Source organism: Saccoglossus kowalevskii, chromosome 9 (assembly GCF_978046115.1).
Source record: "Saccoglossus kowalevskii chromosome 9, keSacKowa6.1, whole genome shotgun sequence".
In the NCBI taxonomy this organism is placed as follows: Eukaryota; Metazoa; Hemichordata; class Enteropneusta; family Harrimaniidae; genus Saccoglossus; species Saccoglossus kowalevskii.
Window position 1 is genome coordinate 23,545,907 of NC_140649.1, and position 23,745 is coordinate 23,569,651.

Consider the following 23,745-nt stretch of genomic DNA (forward strand, 5'->3'; position numbering starts at 1 on the left):
TTTACCATAGAATCCAGTGATTTGAAATACAAACCTTGTTGACAATAAGAATCTATAGTATCTAGATTTATCCATCCTGGTACACAATCTCCATTTGGACAAACACCATTGTTCTTATCACATGCTGCATTGTTTACACAATGACAATTATATTTACATAATTTACCATAGAATCCAGTGACTTAAAATACAAACCTTGTTGACAATCAGAATCTATATTATCTAGATACATCCATCCTGGTGCACAATCTCCATTTACACAAACACCAGTGTTCTTATGATATGCTGCATTTTTTACACAATGACAATTATATTTACATAATTTACCATAGAATCCACCGATTTGAAATACAAACCTTGATGACAATCATAATCTATAGTATCTAGATTTATTCATCCTGTTGCACAATCTCCATTTGGACAAATACCAGTGTCCTTAACACATGCTGCATTATTTTCACAATGACAATTATATTTACATAATTTACCATAGAATCCAGTGACTTAAAATACAAACCTTGTTGACAATCAGAATCTATAGTATCGAGATTTATCCATCCTGTTGCACAATCTCCATATATACAAACACCAGTGTTCTTATCATATGCTGCATTCTTTACACAATGACAATTATATTTACATAATTTATCATAGAATCCAGTGATTTGAAATACAAACCTTGTTGACAATCAGAATCTATAGTATCTAGATTTATCCATCCTGGTGCACAATCTCCATTTGGACAAACACCAGTTTTCTTCTCACATGCTGCATTGTTTTCACAATGACAATTATATTTACATAATTTACCATAGAATCCAGTGATTTGAATTACAAACCTTGTTGACAATAAGAATCTATAGTATCTAGATTTATCCATCCTGGTACACAATCTCCATTTGGACAAACACCATTGTTCTTATCACATGCTGCATTGTTTACACAATGACAATTATATTTACATAATTTACCATAGAATCCAGTGACTTAAAATACAAACCTTGTTGACAATCAGAATCTATAGTATCTAGATTTATCAATCCTGGTTAACAATCTCTATTTACACAAACACAAGTGTTCTTATCATATACAGCATTGTTTTCACAATGACAATTATATTTACAAAATTTACCATATAATCCAGTGATTTGGCATACAAACCTTGTTGACAATCAGAATCTATAGTATCTAGATTTATCCATCCTGGTGCACATTCTCCATTTGGACAAACACCAGTGTTCTTATCACATGCTGCATTGTTATTACAAAACAATTATAGTTACATAATTACCATACCAACCAGTGATTTGAAATACAAACCTTGTTGACAATCAGAATCTATCGTATCTAGATTTATCCATCCTGCTCCACAACCTCTATTTATACAAACACCAGTGTTCTTATCACATGCTGTTTTTTCACAAATGACATTTATTGTTACATAATTTAACATACCTACCAGTCATTTGAAATACAAACCTTGTTGACAATCAGAATCTATAGTATCTAGATTTATCCATCCTGGTGAACAATCTCCATTTGGACAAACACCAGTAATCTTATCACATGCTTGATTGTTATTATAAAGACAATTATAGTTACATAATTTACCATACCAACCAGTGATTTGAAATACAAACCTTGTTGACAATCAGAATCTATAGCATCTAGAATAATCCATCCTGGTGCACAATCTTCATTTGGACAAACACCAGTGTTCTTATCACATGATGGAATTTTTTTACAAAGACATTTATAGTTACTTAATTTAACATACCTACCAGTCATTTGAAATACAAAACTTGTTTGTATCTAGAATCTATAGTATCTAGATTTATCCATCCTGGTGAACAATCTCCATTTGGACAAACACCAGTAATCTTATCACATGCTGCATTGTTTTTACAAAGACAATTAGAGTTACATAATTTACCATTCTTACCACTCATTTGAAATACAAACCTTGTTGACAATCATGAATCTATAATATCTAGATTTATCCATCCTGGTGCACAATCTCTATTTGGACAAACACCAGTAATCTTATTACATGCTTGATTGTTATTACAAAGACAATTATAGTTACATAATTACCATACCAACCAGTGATTTGAAATACAAACCTTGTTGACAATCAGAATCTATAGTATCTAGATTTATCCATCCTGCTCCACAACCTCTATTTATACAAACACCAGTGTTCTTATCACATACTGCATTGTTTTTTACAATGACAATTATAGTTACATAATTTACCATACCAACCAGTGATTTGAAATACAAACCTTGTTGACAATCAGAATTTATAGTATGTACTAGATTTATCCATCCTGGTGCAGAATCTCCATTTGGAAAAACACCAGTGTTCTTATCACATGCTGCATTGTTTTCGCAATGACAATTATAGTTACATAATTCACTATACCAACCAGTCATTTGAAATACAAACCTTGTTGACAATCAGAATCTATAGTATCTAGATTTATCCATTCTGGTGCACAATCTCCATTAATACAAAAACCAGTGTTCTTATCACATGCTGCATTGTTTTTACAATGACAATTATAATTACATAATGTGCCATAAAAACCAGAAGGACAAGAAGATGGTACTGAAATCAAGAAACATTGAATTACATTACAATAGTACTAATAACTAATGCTTTACATTTTACATGAGATGTGTGTGCTGGTGCACAAAACAGTTAAACTTTGTAACAAGACACTCGTATGTACCCACAAATGTATTTGACAAGGTTTTTAAAACATGGGATATTACGATCAACAGCGAATCCCGAGTAAAACACTTGAAATTGGGTATTCTACTGTAGAATTGCATTACAGTACTGCACTACCGAGTGACAGTAGTGAACAACATTGCCACAATCATAGGTTATGTCAGCGCCAGGACAACAGACTATCCCAAGCAATGGCAATGACAATGTTATTGTTTTAACATGGTAATTCCTTTCATTGATATAAATATATGTGGACAAATCTCTAGTTCTATCATGAAATTACTACAATTTTGCATCACAGTCAGAGACTCGAAATTAATTCTTAACAAGTCACTATCAAAGACCTAGTCCAGTTTACACACTATTTACACTCATGTGACAGACACGATACAAAGTGGAGTCAGTTTATTTGTGTGACTCCTTCCTTTATTCTGCCCATGACATTCTATTCTGTATAGCAATCACTAGGACTGCTACTACATTCTTCTGTTGTAATTACACCCATTGTTAAACTGACATATCTGATGTGATATCATAGTCATACCTTTACACTTATTATCACTCCAATCTGTATCATAATCACCAGAATTGCTAATACATTTTCATTTTTTTAATTACACCCATTGGTAAACTGGCATATCTAATGTGATATCATAGTCATACCTTTACACCTATTACCACTCCATCCTGTATCACAAACACCAGGACTACTAATACATTCCCCTTTTGTATTACATCCATTGGTACAGTGACATGTCTGTGTACATCCAGCTCCATATGTTCCAGAAGGGCAATCTGGTAATACAAAAAAATAAAATGTTAAAACTACCCCTGACTTGAATCGCGAAATAATGCGTTTCAAGTTTATTTCATCTGAACTATCTGTTTCTATCAAACACTGGGTTGCAGCACTCAGAAAATCTACCGACTTTCTTGCTCCCATGAACCACACCAACAACAGTTTTGCTAGGCCACTCTAATGAGAAACAGTGATTCATGATAAATCATAATAATAACAGTAAACCTGATATACACTGTCTATAAATCAGTGTGTGTGATGTTAGTGATGTTCTGTCCTACCATGTTATATCACCAGGGCAATCCGTGGTGAGATTCTCGAGGTAACAGCAGTCCAGCTATTTTTTGATTTCCAATGGCAGGTTGTCATCACTCTGCAGAACACAAATTACATACTTGTTTCTCAACTCGTGTATTTTTGTAGTATATGCATGTTTGTGGGTTATATGCAAACCCAATATTGTCCAGGAACCATCACGACTATCTGGCTGGTGTGTAGTAATTCACCCTGTGCAAGAACATGTGAGATTGTGTGTCCTTATCTTGAGCTAGAATTCACGCAGGCCTGGCCCCTTGGAATCCTTTTTGGGGTGTTATCTTACCAATATGTGGCATAACTTAAATTTTCTAATTTGAAGAAAATAGGTTAGAGCAGTATATGTGGAAATTAGTGCTGTGGCTATTCTGATATAAGGGCTCAGAAAAGAGAGTAACCCCTCCCCAGGGTAAAACAATTCACAACCATGTTTTTTCATTGCATTGGGGTCTCTGGGGTGGGAAATGGATGGTTGTGAAAAAATTTAGGTCGTTTAACATATATTTTAGGTGCAATTACCAATTTGCGTAATGGCGTGTTTATGAATTAAGATAACTTTGACGAAAAGTTGTGTTATTGTCACATTCTTTAACATATATGCATATAATTGGTGTCATTTTGTTTGTAAAACCTTGTTCTATCAAGATATTGACAGCAACATTGATAATATTTAGCTAGATTTTTTTCGCTGAATAACTACTTTTTTAACGTTTTTTTTGCTTCAATTTCTGTTACAGCATGGTAAAATTTTCAAAAAGACCTCAGATTTGGAATATATAATCAGGTCACACTTACCAGAAAAAAATCACTGATTATCTCTGATTGTACTGAAAACTAGTTTTTCTATAATTTGTGTGTTGTCCAATAAAGTAATATGGTTTAAATGACCATAGCTCCAGTGCTACAAATGACATTGTCGTCTTTCGTCTCTTCTGTTGATGTCGGTATGATTACATGGGTGCATTGCAGTGACAGTGATCTGTCTGCATTAACATAAAGCATCTTTTTATTTTCAGAGTGCACGTGGTAGTGGGTATTGTGAACTTCCAAAGTTAACCCTGCCCCTTTCAATTTTTTCCTGCTAACTACATTAGCTGACGAAAGCATGATGGATTGTGCACCACCAGAGAAGAAACGTTGACTGGATACAGACAAATGTATAATTTGCTTCAAGGCACTCAGCAAATTGAAGGTCAAAGATAAGATAGTGAAAAATCCAACCCCAGAAGGTATTTTAAAAATATTAAAGAATGCACATGCACGTAGAGATGATGTATTTGAAGCTCTATCACCAGTGGAAGATCAACTTCGATCAAATAGTCTGAAAGTGTCATTCCACAAGTCGTGTAGAGCAGCATATACCAGTTCATCAAACAATTATATGTACATGATGGACAATACATCTGGAAGCTCAACCAAGTCCGGATCTTCTTCAACATCTGAGACACAATCATTACGAAAAGTAGCAGAACTGAAACTTCTGGGTTTGACATACGAAGTGACTGTTTCATTTGTGGTAAAAGTAATCAATACAAGGAACGTCTGACACAAATTCAGACAGACACTGGCAAGAGTACAAGAGAAAAAGTGTTAACTGCATCAGAAAAAAGGAAGGATGATGTTGTTTATCACCGTATGCTGACAAATCTTGATTTGCAAAATATCACAGAACCTGCTATCAAAGCTATATCAGTACAAGGAACATTTCTGCTGCCCAGAGAAAATTTGTACAGCCTGACCAGACAGCCTTTGACATCGTGGAAGCTGAAACAACGACTTGTTAATCATTTTGCCGGAAAGCTCGTCTTCATTGAAAGGCCTGGACGCTCTGATTTGGTTTGTTCAAATAATATGACAGTAGGTGATGCTCTACAGAAGGAGTCATATGTAGACAATAGCAACACGGATTGAGGATTTGGGTACTCAGCCTACTCAATTAGATGATAAACAAGTTTTACATATGGCAGCTTCTATACTGCGAGTGAGCATGGCTGGTATTAAGGACGAGGACACGTACACATCCAGTATGGGTATCAATGTTGAACACTGTAGTGAGTATGTCCCTAGCATCATGTATGATTTTGTCATATGGTGTGTAAAAGAAAGTGCGTTCAAGATTGTTTCCAGCTGCTGTGATGATGGACAATACAAAAATGATCTCAAAATAATTTCTATTTGTCATACTCTGATTAACCAGTGTCAGCAGGTGCGCACACCCATTGCACTTGCACTTGGTATTCGTATTCACCACAACTTTGGAAGCAAAACTTTCATAGAGGAACTGCATTCCCTAGGATACTGTGTATCATATGATGAAATTGGACGATTTCTCACATCTGTTGCACTTGATCAAAAACATGAAGGAGAATTCATTCCCAGATGGTTGCATCAAGAAGCTGACTCCATACTTGTTGATGCTGCAATTGATAACTTCGACCAAAACGAAGACACTCTTGACGGCAAGTCTACAACTCATGCCATGGCAGCTATAGTATATAAGAGATGTTGATCCATCTGAGTGTCGAGTGCCTAGAGTACCACAGAAGTCGCTGTCATCTGTACAAGCTTTCAATATGAATGATGCATTATTAACAAACCATCAAGGCGCCCTGAACCTCCAGATGTACAAAAATTATCAGACATCAATGTTCAAAGAACAGCAGTAAGCTACACAGATGCCGAGAAAAGAAACCTACTGTGGGCTTTTGGACGTCTTCACAAAGCCGATGATGCACAACAAATGATCCCTGCTTGGACAGGTTTCAATTCAACCCTATCTGACAGAAACTTGCCAACAACAACAATACGTTATATGCCATTTATCCGAGCACCACCATCTGATCTCTCAACCATATACACGATCCGCAACAAGTTAGTTAAGATGTCAACGAAGATTGGTCAGTCACACATGCTGATTACTGCTGACATGGCAATTTATAGTAAAGCCCAGCAAATCTTGTGGATGAAACCGCCAACACTGGATGGACGGGTAACCATCCGAGTTGGTGGGATGCACACATCCATGGCCATGTTAGCTTCCTTAGGAAAGCTGTATGGTAGTGGGGATTGCTGTCACTCTGGACTGAGTCTAACACATATGCTGAAGCCACAGCCAGACAAATGCTGCAAGGTAACCAAGTTGCCCGTGGAATTCGCGGGGTAAAGATTGTTTATGAATCTTTATTCAGAGTATTCTATGCATCTTTCCAGGTCTGGTTAGAAAAGTCAAATCGCAATCCAGTAGATGACACTTTACAACAGAAGCTCCAAGACCTACAACATGTATTTAGTTCAACAAATCATGAAACTTCTAGGAATTCTGTAAAAGAAATAATGGAAGATGACCTATCAACAATCATGGATGCTATCAAAAAGTTCACAACAGTAGGCAGAGCACAGTCAACCACATTCGCCTACTGGGATGACTTCATGAAAGGGGCGAGAGTGCTGCTTCATATGTTGTAGGTAGAAAGATATGATTTGTTTGAACTCCATTTGAATGCTATGTGTGAAGCTCTTCCATGGTTCCGTGCTGCAGGTAGAATTAACTATGCCAAGTCCCTTGCTACATAACAGATATGAAAAATCTAGAGCAGAAACACCCAGAGTCCTATCAACATTTATGCCAAAGTGCATTTGTGTTTCGGCACACTGGATACTACAATTTCAATGCTGTTAGTACTGACCAAGCGCTAGAACAAACTATTAATAAAGAAGGTAAGAGTCAGGGGGCATTATTGGACTCACCCTGCGAAAAGATGCACTTAATCGCTGGCTTCTGACTCGATATGTGACAGCTGAATTTTCCGATGCCTTCAGAAACATGTGCCATCAAACATCAGACAAAAGGATCCATGGGGATCTAGGATGAAGCAGGATGTCAAAGGATGAGTCTGATGTAGCAAATGTTGTTGATATCTTAAATCAGAATCAAAATCCCTTTGATTTGGATACTGTTCCTTCCATGCTCATCAATATTATAACTGGCCAAGTAGCTTCAGCAGAGGTGACACGGAGTCTCAGTAAAAAGCCCTTGCAATGTTATCAGGAAACCAGAGCATTACCCTGGCTGGTGGTTTCACAGATGGAAAGCAGGCCAAAATGATCATGAAAAACCAGCCTACAGATCCAGAGAACATGTTGTGTACACAGGAGGAAGCAGACACAAGAATGTTGCTGCATGCTGTTGATATATCAGAGTCAAATCATAGAATTGTTATTCGTGCAGACGATACAGATGTACTAGTTCTTTTGGGCTACTATTATAGTAAGTGTCAGCTGTCTGCTTTGGTCTATATGCATGCGGGTCATACAAACAAAGAACGTTTCATACCAGTAAATGAAATATGTGACAAACTTGGCCCTGAGGTGTCTCAAGCATTGCCAGCTGCTCATGCACTAACTGGTTGTGACACAGTATCAAGTCTGTTCAGGATTGGCAAACGTGCAGCATACAGTAAACTTCTCCAGCATGCCAAGAAAATGCCTGCTCTTGCTTCATTTGGAGAATCACAAAATCTGAACGAAAGCCTACCAACTGCACGTAAGTTTGTAATTGCCCTTTACAAAGGAAAGAAGAGAATCCATGAATGCACTACTCTAGATGAGCTAAGATACCATTTTGCCACTCAAACAGACAAGCCAGCTTCATCTTTCCCACCTACACGCATTCAATCAACATGTCATGCATGCCAAATACCAGGTTGCCATCTGGACAAAAAGTCACCAGGCTCAACCAGAAATTTGGAACCCAGAAGGTAGTGGGTGGAAGAAAAACGGGGAAGGAAATTTTGAGCCAGTCCTGTTTATGGGAGAAGCAACACCATTAGAAGTGAGAGATCTCACTCATCTTTACTGCACAGATGACAACTGTACCATTGCAAGAAAATGCCACTGCATTACTTCTGGTCTGTTATGCACAGAAGTATGCTCATGTTGTAAATCAGATACTTCTTGCAGCGACGTCAAAGAGGACCTTGCAGAACAGTCTGATGATGATGCATACAATTCAGATGATGACTAAGAAAAACATTTAATTAGAGAAAGAGAGTTTCTCTAGAAATAATCAGCTTTACTAACTAATGTAATCGTGTAATCATACTGATATGCATACATAAATATGATAGAAAGAGACTCGTGAATGACTGTAATTTATTTAGTATAGCGCCATTGTTCGCAAATAAACAACACATATATTTATACAAATTATAGCAGAATGGGGTTTCAGTACAACCAAGATAATCAGAGATTGTTTTATGGGAATTGTGACCTGATTATATATTCCAAATTCGAGATTTGTTTGAAACTAATGCCATGCTGAACCTAAAATTGAAGCAAAAATCAATAAAAAAAGAGATTTTTTCAATGAAAAAAAAATCTGGCTAAATATTATCATTACTGTTGTCAATATCTTGATAGAACAAGGTTTTACAAAAATACTAAATATATGCATATATGTTAAAGAATGTGACAATAACACAACCTTTCGTCAAATGTATCCTAATTCGTAAAGACGCCATTACGCAAATTGCACCTTAAATATATGTTAAACGACCTACATTTTTTCACAACCATCTATTTCCCACCCCAGAGACCCCAATGCAATGAAAAAACATGGTTGTGAATTGTTATACTCTGGGGAGGGGTTCAGTCCCAAATACCAGGCTAAACCACTGCACTAAATGGGGTAATTGATTTCGAGTTTTGAGTCATTGACTGGTAATATTCTTAAAACAAGAGGGCTACTCTTATGTTATTATGTCTTGTTAAAATGTCATGTCTGGATCAGGTGCATGGTCGAATGTTAGCTACTGAGTCCCTGCTTGCTTGTAAAAAAGTGAACGGAATCACGTCATTAAGCTGTCATTGTTGATAAAATGCAAGAAGATAATGTCAGTGTGATTAATTAGCCAATGAAGTGTTAGAAAAATATCAGGCACATGTAAGGTGTGAATCATGATTTGAACCGTACAATACATTCAAAGTACAATGAAGACAAGTAATTACTATCATAACCATGTGAAGTTCGATCACAGAAGTCAACTAATTATGTAAGTGATTAGGTAATTAATATTCATATATTTTTAACCCAAACTAATCATGCATTTGTATTGCTCTAAAGCATTTGTGTACCAAGTTGTGTTATTGTCTGCAAATATTGTAAAACCATTTAATTAGACATAATAGATCTTTGGATCTTTAAACAACAATCAGGAAAAAAATCAACAAAACAATTAACTGGCAGGTACATTACAAAACCCGGTCAAATCTGTAGATTGCTTGAGCTCAGTTTATGTGTCTAGATTTTCTACAAAGCTTTTTAGGTAATATTTTAGAAATAGTCTAATGAGTAATCTGATGTGTTATAGTTCCTGAACGAGGATATATATAATTAAATAAAAAATATATATAACATAGGCGTTAATGTGCTAGTCTGATTGAACTTCTGATTAAATGCGAGGTAAGACAATGATATATTTAACACAACAGACATAGCGAAAGTACAGGTATGGAGACATGTATAATATAGTATATACATTTAAGTCTCTCTATCTGTGTATACTGTTTCGTTAAGCCGTTATTACTGCAGTTTGACTGCAGTCTTAATATATCGATTGTTGATGCATGCCTTTGCTGATGGTCCGTTTTATTTGTTACGACAAATACCCTATATATATTTAAACATATTTGGCTTGTATCGTGCTTGGTTCTGAGGGGTTTGTTATAGGTCGCATGTCAAGTTTTAATTATTGACATATTCAAGAATAGAATCTTATAATCTTATAACTAGTTGAATGACTTTAAATGATTTGATAGTTTAACATTGTATTCACTGTACACTGGTTAAAACACGAGTGGTAGTTGGCATTGAATGAAGACTGGTTCTTACGTTTAGATTTATATATATATATATATTTTTTGACTATTTTTTTCAGAAAGACTATAATCTTGAGTGCAGTTTGCTGGAAACCATACTGTAAATTGTTATAGTCTAACTTATGTTATATGTAAGACTGGACTTGATTGAGCTTCAAACTATTTTTTCATATTATTAGTTAAAAGTACATGAGGATAGGCATGATGGAATTAGGCCGTGAAAGGTTACAGCGATCTCTTCCACCATGAAGATTGATTCTTGGACATTAAAAGCCTAGTATAACCATTAATTATCGAACAATTCGCCTACTTCGCTGGCAGTGGATAGAGGAACCAGACTGTGAATGGTGCTCTGAATGGTGATGGAAGATGGCGTTTACTCGTGAACTTGATTAAAAAACAATATATAACAGGGCATTTCAGTATAAACATGGTTGGCTCTAAATTCGATTTTTAAAATCCACTTTCGTTTCGGATATCTGTTTTTATTTTAAAACCAATTGATTAAATCCATTTTTGTTTTTAAAATCCATTTTTTTATTTTTAAAAACCAATTGTTTAAATTAATGTTTTTGAAAAAATCCATTTTCATATTTGAAATAAATTTTCATTTTGTGTAGAGTTACAAAGCTGCAAAGTTGCTCTAGGAAACGTGAACGTCGCTTATGTGAAATACAGTGTGTGAGTGGCAATGTGGGTTTGTCAGCATCCTTTATTTCATGTTTTTGTCATATTACCTCAAACCTTGCAATTAGAGTGTGCATGGAATCATGGGAAGAAACGCGTACATTGCTATGTGATAACTGTCATAAAGGTGAGTGACAGCTCATACTTGTTTTCAACTATGGAAGGACAGTTGGAATCTACTAGGTGTGCTTGTTATTTACATAACAAAGGGTGTTTACAACTCTGAAAAAAAAAATGTAATCTACCAGGTGTGGTGTTATTTGAATAACAAAAGATGTTTATGATGTATCGGGTTGCCTCCGTGACACAGCTGCTAGCAAGATCACATTCTGATTGGCTCATGTGGAAACCCAGGTGGTGTCTCTGAATCATGCATATAAATTAGACAGACTCAGGACAGTTGGGGTCCATCATTACAACTTAGTATCTTATGTGTAGCTATTGCGATTTTGTGAATCAAGTGATACATGCTTCAACCATCATTCTGTGAGACTTGTATGAACTGCTCTGTGATCTCCTGCTTTCAGTGGTGCCCTTCAGAATAACAGCTTCCTTCTGCAACCAAGACTCCTGTATTTCTTTGTTGTTGTGTTGCAGAAGCCATTGACTGTCGCTTATTTCTACATCCTGAAACTGTATGTTATCACCAATGCACACTTCCCTAAGCAATCCCCTATTTTAGTGACTTTATTTATTGTATTTTTCTGTGCTTTGTTTTGTGTAATTATTTTGCGAGGTATTAAAGCCAGGAACTTTAACTCGATATTGTTGTGTATGTGTATTTTATTTCCAGTACTATTGTCTTGTCCAACCTATTCTAGCAGTAAAAGAACCCTCTGTCCAGTGTGAGTTCTGTGGGTGGCCATCTCAATTGCAATAATCAGTCCTTACACTGTGAAAGGGTTCTACATGACAGGTCGGAACAATATTGCTCGGTTTGGTATTACTGGAAGTTACAGGGATACAATGAGCCAACGTATGATCAAAATTTCATTGAAAATTGGCACCATGACAAACTGTTAATTATTGGAAACTACCATCAAAAGCTAGCTATTCCTTCAAAACTTGTATTTGCCATAGAGTTCATTCATTCAATATTCAACAATTTTTTGTTTTATTCTTCGATTTATTCAACTATATTTTCCGGTGTTTATTTTATTCTTATAATAAATTCCCATACAAAAGTGTCACAACTATTTAATTAGGTCACAATAAGATCTGTCATCAAAGCGTATAACATTGTTTGTTGAACTGAATAATAAAGCAGTCACATTTGAATTGTGTGTCAAAAATTAACAATAACATCTACCGCCAAGTGACCTATAAGGTTGTAACCAGAGAGACTCGATTGAATACAATACAATATAATATGGCATGCTACATGCTACAAATGATATTAAAATTATATTATGTGACATTTGAGAACAAATATACACATATTAACCATAACTTTCAATAAATTTATGAACTTATTCAGAGACGTTTCCATGTCTTGAATAATCTATAATTATCTTGAATTATCTTGAAGATTTCTAAAAACAATTCGTTCTATTGCGACATTTTTGAAGATACATTAATTCAACTTACCTTCAAGACAATCCAATCCTCCATGTGATACAAGACATGAACATCCATACGGATCAGAAACACAGAACATCCTTCCTGTACAAGCTATACCTGTATTTGTACTTGAACATTTGCGCCCACATGACTTTCCCCAATAGCCTCGTGTACAACCTAAAATAGAAAAACTTTTTTTGTTAAGAATTCAACTGAAACTTTAGATTGTTAACACTGTGAACGCTGATTGGTCTGATGAAAAGTATTTATTATCAACATTTTAAAATAAACATATGATTACGTCATCTCCTCATGCCAGCGAGATATCAAAAATTAAAAATAAATTTGGTGGTCACATAAACAAATGCCCTAAATGATCAAACTTTAATTTGTGCACAGGTTTACATGGTGCAAATGATTTATTCATACTTTGCCTTGTTGCATAGGATGAAAATTGTGTACTTTATATTCATATGAATCTTAAATTTAGTTTGTAACAGGAAAACGAGTTTTTTTTCACAAAAAATAAACTGCACTACAGATAAAAAAATATACATAAGGATAAACTGCAATATAGAGGTTAGTTAGAAGGGTTCCCAATCACACCAAGAGGCCTATGTGCTGTGCCCTTATAAAAGGTGTCCTTAATAAATTAAATTAATGTACGTTAAATGAAGCAATGAAATTATGTGGTGGTGGACTAGAAATAACTTGACTGACCACTAAATGACAAACATGATTATAGCATGAGAAACAAGCCGAATCTGAAATGGGCAACATAATTTCTCACTGAACATATTAATTATTACAGCACACCACACACGTAGTGATGAGTCTAGTACATTTACATTCAATAAAAGCAAAAGCAAAATAACTGCAATACTGAATCAAATACATTTGAGAGAATAACATTGTCTATGATCAAATAATCTGTGGTGCTTCTACGCTGGGACCGTCTTACATACACTACACCGATGCTGATTGAGAACGTTGTAAGCTGAGTGACGGACAAATACAGATATAAGGTGGCGGCGTTCATGAGAAAACCATTACTGTCACTTCAAAGGCATGAATAATCGTAGGCGCACGGCACATCTGGGGATTATGCGTAATACCTGTAGACTCTCAGTTTCGATTCACTGTTCCGAGCTAAACACAGCAGTTCCGCCTGGGGGAGTTGGGCTGTTAGTGTAAGTAATTGATGCGACTAATAAACAAGTGGTCTTGCTGTAACAGCACTTCTATTTTTTGTGGTCACTCTAATGACTACCACTATTTGTTTATTTTATAATTTTATGAAAGTTGCCAATTAATAGTGCAGTAATATATGTATATAAGCAAAATCAAATGATAGCCAGATTTGAGAAGATGGACAAAATACACTTTTTTATTTATACGTGTATTCACTAGGTTTACTACACTTATCTAATTGAAAGATCTTGGAGAGTATAATAGTATATCTGGTGCCAATTATCTTCAGTATACATGTCTTTATTCTGTCCACTCATTTATATGTCACATATTTAAACCAAGTGTGAATAATTGCAATAATTATGTACTTTATCATTCTTATAAGACTCATGTTTACCATAGATCACACCCTATTTATGTAAACATGCATGCACAAACAAAAGGTCAATTATTCACGAGCTCTGAGTCATTATTTGTCTCACCTGTATTACAGTCATCTCCGGTAAATCCTGGTGGACATATACATTCTCCAGTGTCTGCATTACATATACCTCCATTATAACATGTAGGACAGTTAAGTGGACATGTATCACCATATTTACCATTAGGACAACCTGTAATAATTGGAATATCATGTGTGACAAGGTAAATAAACTTGAAACTACATTCCCACTTTGCATTAATTTGCAGAAAACCACTCACTAGTGGCGTTCACGTTACAAATCTCGGCACATGGTCAGATGCTGTAGTATTTAATGCATAAAGTTGTCGGCTTTGCATATTTAATGTGGTGAGCTGCTAAAATTAGTCAAAACTGATCGACGAATGGGAAAATGATTTTGCCGCTGACCCAGTTGATCCTAAGTGGGCCCTCCCAGCGTGAATGCAACTACTGTAGTTCCTCTGCAAACATGATAGATTAAACATTATGCCGAGTTCAGGTAACAAGAACATAGTAAGCACCGTAAAGCTCAAGATTTAAGTGGCCTTTGACAATGAGAAGTATGTTTCATTTGGTGAAGACCACAAAACATGCATTAGTGCACAGATCCATAGCGCTGGATAAGAGGTAAAACATGTTGGTCATAAAAATTAAAGGGAAGGTAATTGAACAACAAAATATCAGAAGATCTTAATGTGTAACAGACTTGTAAATTAAGTGTGTACTTTATTTGGTGCTTACTCAACATTTTAAAAGAGTAAATTCTTTGTATTACGTGACATAGCGTTGTTATTTATACTCTAACCGATAGTAAATTCCTAACTGGCTAATTTGATTGTGTCACACCACTACATCCCATAATTGTGATATTAGTATTTTATAGTGAGCCGCAAAAACAACGCTACTATATCAATTCTTGATTTTGTATTCAGTGCTATGCATTACACTTAATAACCTATTGCTGGTGCCTCAATTTTGTAAGGAAGACAGTATAAAACCGGACCCTGTTATAATATGGTGAGATTTGCAGGTGACCCCTACGCATACATGGTCGGCAATATTTATTGCGCCCTCGCCGACGGGTTAACTGGGCTGCAAATAACGCCTGACATACTGCTGTAGTTTTCACCGGCGACATCATAGTTATATCGACCAGCCATCGTTGTAGTTATGTCGGATTTGGTAATGAATATTCGATATAGTAACCATAACAACTTTGCTAACCGAGGATTACAGCACTTGGCATACAATCAAGACACTCGTATGCCATGTGCATACAAAGTTTTGCTGGTAGACTCCACGACAGTCGGCATGCATTTGTATAAATTTATCCTCATAAGTACTTGTAAAAGACCTCTAAACACTACATGATAGGAACCATCAGATTGATAATAATTATTAATTAAGGTTTGGTCATATGAGAAGTGAAAATTCCGATTGATTGTAAAAAGATATTTTGCAAGAACAGGCAAGAACTTCATTTTTACCCTGGTTGTAGACCAGAAATTACATATTTTGATCCCAAAACATACTTAACGCGCACAGATCAAAACCAAATTTGAAGTTCAACTGTATGTTTTTGTGAAACACTTTTAGCCATTTTCGTGAAAACTTATCCAAGCATTTCAGAGTTATGACACGGCAGAATTAATGTAGATGAAACAGAAAACTAAAGATATACCTCTGCAATACTTAGTACATCAGACAATGAATAACATATGGGCATGCATGTCAGGTTGCACGAATTCATATAACCCAAATTATATTTCCCGCTCTAGTTAGTAATTTTGAAAGCTAGTTCAAAACAAAAATACCATGTCATGTCAGAGAATAATTTCATGAATACATTCATGCATAAGACGTGTGTTGACCATGTCTGTCCTTGTAGTATTGGGATATGACAGATTGTTTACAAAAAAGACGTCTGGCATTTGGCAATATTGACTCAGATCACAAAACAAATATGAATGCATTTTTACATGTATGATATCATGTTTCGTTGTTGTGTAGAGTTATGTATTAAATGAAAAGTATGAATAAGAATAGCAAATATTTATCAGTCTTCGATCAAATGGGCCATGAGTAATGAAATGACTTAAACAATTATGTAAAACTATGTGAACTTACGCCTAACAATTAGTCTCATAAAACCATTTAATCCGTCTTGTCGTTGTTGTTGAGTAGTATAACATTCATAAATTCCAGCATCTGATGGTTTAGCTGATGTAATAGTAATACTACTTTGTCCATTCCATGCTTCTATATCCACACCATTATGTTTCCATTTCAATTGTGATTCTGTTATTGATGTTGATTGTATGGTCATTGTCAGTGTTACATCATCTCCCCAACTCACTGTCTTGGTTTGACTCTCTGGGAATATTTCAGCTATAAAAATAAAAGGGAGATACAATCCATAAATAAGTTAGCATCTTTCCTGAAAGACTATTCTAATATCAATGTACAGTGTACGTGCAATATTAACTACTCATTTTACAGCCCCATCTTTTCCTGTACAGCGAAGTAAATCATGATTTAGTCTATGTGGTAATTTTGATCCAGGAATGTCGCAATTCCAAAATTCAAACTATATAAGGAAGCCACATCAACAGCAGATTTCATTGTGTACCAATATAATCGATCGATGTATGCGATGATGCCTCTACAGAGTAGTTATGCCATTTGCGCGTACACGTAAAACTAACTTGCGTGCGGGGTTCATTGTGGCTTTCTAATTATATGTGCCAATACAAATGGAGTATCACATATGTTGTAAATACATTGCAATAGAACAATTGGTTAGTAATGATGTCTATATTTTTGTATCACACACTGACTCAGTCACAGATAATGTAGCCAATGAATAATATAAACAAGGTTGTCGTTGAATTCTCTAAGAAGTAATGCTAGTCGTCACTCCTGTTGATAAACATGTGCCACCCATTTCATAACAAATCCTTATTGATAAATTTCATGCCGGGTGTACATTGGATAAAAGTGAATCACGGTTGTCATTGCATACCGATGACGGTGCAATCAGTGTATACATGTCGGGTGATTCCTGTATAAACATATTTATAAACAATACAAATATATGGTACAATAAAACGTTATAAGCATGTCACCCAACGGCAGCTGTTGGTTTTGTTGGTGAACTAAATATTGTGACCCCCGGGCCAGCGAGTCAAATCCGAGAACAACAAAATTGACGTAAACAGTTTGAATGGCCCGCGAAATGAATAAAACTGACTAGTTGTATGCTGGCTGACAGAATGTACACATGAACAGACCGAATATTATTCTTTTCCCTTGACGCACGATAGCATGTGGAATATATCGGTCAATGTGTTGCTACTACGAAAAAAAAACCCTGTCCCCAGCACTGATTTACTAGTTTGTTGCTGTTGATTTAACTATGTAGTAACTTGTACTAACACTTAGTTGATTCACGTGTCATTGCAAACAGGGTCGGGTTCACGTGAAATTTGAAATTTCCGCAACTGCATTGTCTCGAAACTTATATTAAACTTTAGTACAAAGTTCGAATAAATATTGCGATTCAGTTCTGGAACAGAGAAACTGCTTTATTTTGATGAAATCTGATAGAGGTCCATCCAAAATAACGATAAATGAAAAAAGCAGGATTAAACGAATATTCACTACTAGCAGCATATACAATGTAGATCCACTAATTGTAATACACACTCTTCGGAAGATCTGATTTACAGGAGAGTTGGATTGAAAATATCTGGTTCATCCAAGGTACTTAATGCTTAACTTGAATAAGAAAACAATCGATCTAAATGATTCAGAAGCCAAAGATTCGTTGTAGCACTATTTAAAAAACATAACATAAAAACATTAATCACTAAAATTAGAGAATTGAACTTATTGTTACAATCTGAGAGATCGGAGAATGAGAAACAATAAGTCAAAAGTGTAAAGCAGCGGACATTCAGTAATGTGAAAATTTCACAAGATCTACAGTGGGGAAAAAAAAGCTCCAGTCGTAGATTTTGACACGCAAAACTTGGACCTATTGTAAGAACACAATGAACTGTAGCTTTGACATAATTGGACTTCAGGATTGTAAAAAATCGAATTAATGATCAATAAGACTATTGAATTGTGTACAAATAATGAAACGTTCAAAGAAAATGAAATTTTACTTTAAAACGAAATGGGTTTGGAATTGAAAATGAAATTCGATTTAAAAACCAAAATGAATTTGAAAAAGTAAAATGAAAATGGTTATTAAAATAAAAATAAAAATCAATATTAATTTTTTTTTAAAGTCATAACGTGAGCCACCTCGGTTGCCGTACACATACCCGAAACCATAGATAATTGTAGACAACAAGTTTTCTAACTGTATCATACGTTATTAACCTGTCCTTCATGGTATTTAAATTACAAAATTGGATGTTCGGTTTATAAAGCTTTATAAAAAGAAGAACCGCCCAAACTTACATTACACATGTGACTCTACTTAAATCAGATAGCACCGTATTTATTTCAAGACAGACCACCTAATTGCCGATCTAAAGAAGATTTCAAAATATAATTGGCCTGTCAGTTACTAATATAATACATGCTATATATACACATAATACGGACGCAATATTGCTACAGACAACACCATCCATAGCAGAGGCGAAAGAATATAAGATATATAATATATAATATATTTATTACAATAGTCACGTCACGTACAAACATTTGGTTCACATGAAGTTGCAGGATTAATTAGACACAATAACTTGCAAAATTAAAATAGGTATTATAAATATTTATTTCAGAACCACACAGTATAAAAACTGTGTTTCGTAGAGGCAACCCCACAATGCTTTGAGACATACCCCTGGTAATCACGTGGCCGTACAAATGGCTCCAACCACTGGTCGATCACATGTTTACTTTCCCATATCTTAGGATTTTATTTGGCGGAATGTAAGACATTGTTATGTTAAAAGCGGGGCATGACTTTTGCTGGCTGGTACAGAAATAAAACTCCTGCGTTCGTAAGAAACAGATGTGTGTTTCTTTGTATCGAGCATGGTGTTTCGCCATTGTAAGAATTATCTGCTAAGCGAATCAAAATCCCCACACATATTCATTTCTTAGCACGAATAACGTCGACATGAAATAACGATCACATCTTTTCTGTCATCAGGAACTTATAAGATTACTATACGTGTATTAGAAGATGTTGTTACAGCTTGGCGTCAATATCATTTAAATTATATACTAATTTATTTTAAATATTTAGTATCAAGATTATATGTAAGTAAGAGTATATAGAATATATTATTTATTATTATTATTGCTTACAAACAATAATAATAACATATGCTCACCTTGTGATGCCACTAAAACGGTTTGTAACCTGAAACCTGAATGATCACAGTAGTATACACCAGGTAGGTCAGAGCCTGCTGGGATGATCATCCTTCTTGCATAACCATTCTGATCTACATAATACACGTCACTTGGTAGTTCATCCCCTGTACCAGTATCTATTACTCTACCAAATATAAATGATGTTGTCCTATCACTACCAGCTGAGTATCCACTAATGACAATACTCGCAGTCTTACTTGGTAATGCTTTAGCATTAAATAAGGTGATATCCTTATAGGCAACTGATGACAGAACAAAAAAAAAACAGTCATTAAGTATTAAATATAGAATACGTGATAAACCTTGAACAAGCAATATATCAAAATGCTTGATAAAATCACCGTCTTCTAGGTAAACTGGCTGTATATATAACAACGTATAGTTTTGTAAATGTAATTGTTTGAGAATTGTTTAAACATAGACACTGTTAGTATGGTTCAAATTTGAAAACATACAAAACGTTTGCACATGTGCAGTATATTAGCATGAAGGGAGATTGATTATTATAATTGACATAATTGGAAAATGTTTAAGATCGTATAATTAAGTTAGACAATAAGCCGGTAGACATGTGTGAGTGTTGTCGTTTAAGTGTTATTAATTTGGAACGGGAAAATGTGTGATCACTATAGTGTATTTGAATCTGCCATAACTGATTTATTGCAGCACACCTGCAGGGTTGCATAGTTCAGATATTATTTGGAATGACACATAACAGACACTCATTGGCTTTAACAATGTTATACATAATATTTCCTGAATTGTTATCAAGAATTATATTAATTCAAATATTCCTGCTGTCTCAAATGTCAATTAAAATGCGTGTTTTTCAATTTAGTTTATGTCAAATTTCTCACCACAATTTGTTTCACACATGTCTAGTGGAGATTTACTTCGGGTTGGGAAAAGGTCACGGTTTGAATTGAGTCAAAGAAGTGGTTAGGTTAGCAATACAACTAGTGACGCCTCTAAAACTATCTATTCCTCTCAATCACAATAGCGTAATTGTAATCAATGTTCATCAACGGCGTTCTTTTATGCAAATGAACCAGGACTTGAATGCACGCTCATAAATTACCGTTGTAACAGTTTTCAGTCTGTAGAAACTTAGCAACGGATAACACATGTGTGGGATACACATGATATCGATACCAAATTCGTAGCCCTGGAATATCAGATTCATTTATTCCTACAAATATTCAAATGTTCATATATTCCCAACAAAAGACTCAAAACAAATTACATTACTAAATTTATTCAGTATTTCTGACATTGAAGAGGGTCTCTTATATATAGTTGAGCGTCAGTAACAAATGGGTTTCAATTCATTTAAATGAATAGATAAGCGATAACGCGAGATATATATACTCACTAAAATAAAAAAATTCCAAGGATTTAGTTTCGCGGTATACAACGTTTTCATCATAATTAGTGTATTTGTATCTTATAAGTTTATTTTATTAGAACGGTTTCAATTTATCCTCATAACTTGCTATTTATCTCGTTACAATGAGTTGTTTTCTTGTCATATTAGTCTCGTTATATTTTCAGAGTACATTTTCAGAGAAAAATAAAATCATCTGATCCAGTCTGTAAATCAGGTGAGAGTTATGGCTAATGTAACAATAATTATACATTGCCGTACAGCGCATTTAACCATATATCTATAAATTCACTTACAAAATGAATTATAACGGACCGAATTAAATGTATTTTTTATAATGAGATCAGACCACTTAATATTGTTATTACGTAGACTACCACTCTTAGTCTCTCGAAATCAGCTCTGCCTACTTTTCAATGGCAACGTGATAATATTTCATGGTATGTATTCCTATGTGACGATTGTAGCTAAGCAAATCATCCAGACGAGTCAACTGAACTAGAAACTAGTTTTCGAAAGCGAAAGTCCGTTGTTGAAAACTGAAAACAACACTCATTATCATATCGTCATTTTCAACTTTCAATTATGTCAATATCCAGTATGAGTAGTGGAAATGAATGGAGTGTCTTGTCTATACTAAATGTGATTATTAGCATATCGAAGTTTATTTCATTTCAGAATATAATGTTAACTACGTTGATAATATCCTTTTGTAACCTTTCATTATGTCAATATCCAATACGGATAGTGGACAATAGTGGACATGAATGGTTTGTATTGCCTAAACACAATGAGATCATTAGCATATTTATGTACACTAGAATGTTATGTTAACAACGTTGGTAATATGCTTTTGTAACAACAGACAGCGCTTTGAATGTTTATCACTTTCATACATCGTCTCTGTCAAAATTGCTGGTATATCCACCTGGTTGACGTCAATTAAATATAACTCAAAGTGTTAGACTTGTAACACAACCAGAAACTTGAAGGTATATAAATGCAATGCAGGTGTTTGTAAAAAATATTATTGCTACTATTATTGTTATTATAATTTATTTATTCATTTTATATAAATCTATTATTTTAAAATTGGAATTACACATTTACTCAATTTTTTTTTTATTGTGATGAAATGTATGTAAAACCCTGAGTTTGAATTTGTTATCACAAAATTTGATCATTCGTTAAGACAATACCCCTCCTAGTTTATTTGTGGTGCAATGACTCTCACGTATTGATCGTATTATACCGTGGTTATGCTCCAAACACAAATCGTCCCATTTCTGAATTCCATCTATGAATCCTATTATTTCGAATTTTGCCTGAATTGAAGTAGCACTTGAAAACAACAAGACGTTTCACAATATGACAGAGCTAGGTTGACTCGAAGACAGTAATTGACCAAACGGTTCCTGCTGGCAAACGACACCGACGAGTTCGTTTGTTATCGGAAAAGTTTGGCAATATGATTTATTCTCTGTATTACTTACATAATATCAGATATGAGAGTTATGCTAGTACATATGTGTTTGTAATTTCAGAACAACTAACCGGATTACTTGTTGATTATAGTTAATGGTTTTTGAAGAAAGATTCAGTCGAATAAAAGTCCTAATATAGGGGCTCTTCCTTTAACTATTGCTACGCTGATTTTACACTTTTTATACTACTACACTTAAAAAGAACACCTCAATTTGCAAATCACTACTAAGTAATTGGTGTTATTAGGAGAGTACCGTAAAGAAGGTTTGATTTTTCTCTACAGTGTAAGTCTAACCGCAACAAACAGTTGTAATGAACGCTTTGTTAGTCAGTATAATAGACATGTGGTAAACGATCGTGAGCTTGCTCTCTCAAACATTTTTTTTTTTTAACGCGGAAGTAAATTCTGTTTAAAACTGAAAACAGGACGTCATTACTATTATTCCTTTCATATTATTCACTATTCAGTATAAAACATGTATTCAGTAACCTACCTGTTTGTGAAGTCTGAATAACAAGGGCAAGAAATAGTAACAACTTCATTTCTAATGCACTTATTCAATCAGGTTCTTATCGGCAAGAAGTCATGTGTCAGTAAATTACCGCAATGCATACTGGGTAGTTGATCTAAATATAGATGTAGTATCTCAGTGCGTATTCAGTACAATACATTGGAGCGTAACTAACTATACAGTAACAATGAAAGAGGAGAACGAGTTTACCTCATTTATTACACTTAAACTGAATTCTACTTTAGACACGATTAGCGCCAAACATTTAATGTATAATGAAACTCTGTTTTAGCTTATTTCCTGTACCGAGGATAGCATCCTGTGTCTAGTCCAGCAGTTTGTGTTGGTGGGTCACTG

The 23,745-nt window shown here is 34.8% G+C and overlaps 1 protein-coding gene across 1 annotated transcript in view; it reads right to left on the minus strand.

The window, feature by feature from the left end:
- Nucleotides 1-23,419, minus strand: part of LOC102802061 (uncharacterized) — a 39,541-nt gene extending 16,122 nt beyond the window's left edge. The window contains exons 1-7 of the mRNA XM_085504019.1: nucleotides 23,371-23,419; nucleotides 19,965-20,249; nucleotides 16,735-16,995; nucleotides 14,648-14,779; nucleotides 13,002-13,151; nucleotides 3,401-3,532; nucleotides 2,450-2,611 (exon numbers count right to left, since the gene is read on the minus strand). Coding sequence (XP_085360145.1) covers nucleotides 2,450-2,611; nucleotides 3,401-3,532; nucleotides 13,002-13,151; nucleotides 14,648-14,779; nucleotides 16,735-16,995; nucleotides 19,965-20,249; nucleotides 23,371-23,419 — 1,171 coding nt within the window. The remainder of the gene's footprint in view (nucleotides 1-2,449; nucleotides 2,612-3,400; nucleotides 3,533-13,001; nucleotides 13,152-14,647; nucleotides 14,780-16,734; nucleotides 16,996-19,964; nucleotides 20,250-23,370) is intronic.
- Nucleotides 23,420-23,745: the final 326 nt, after the last annotated feature.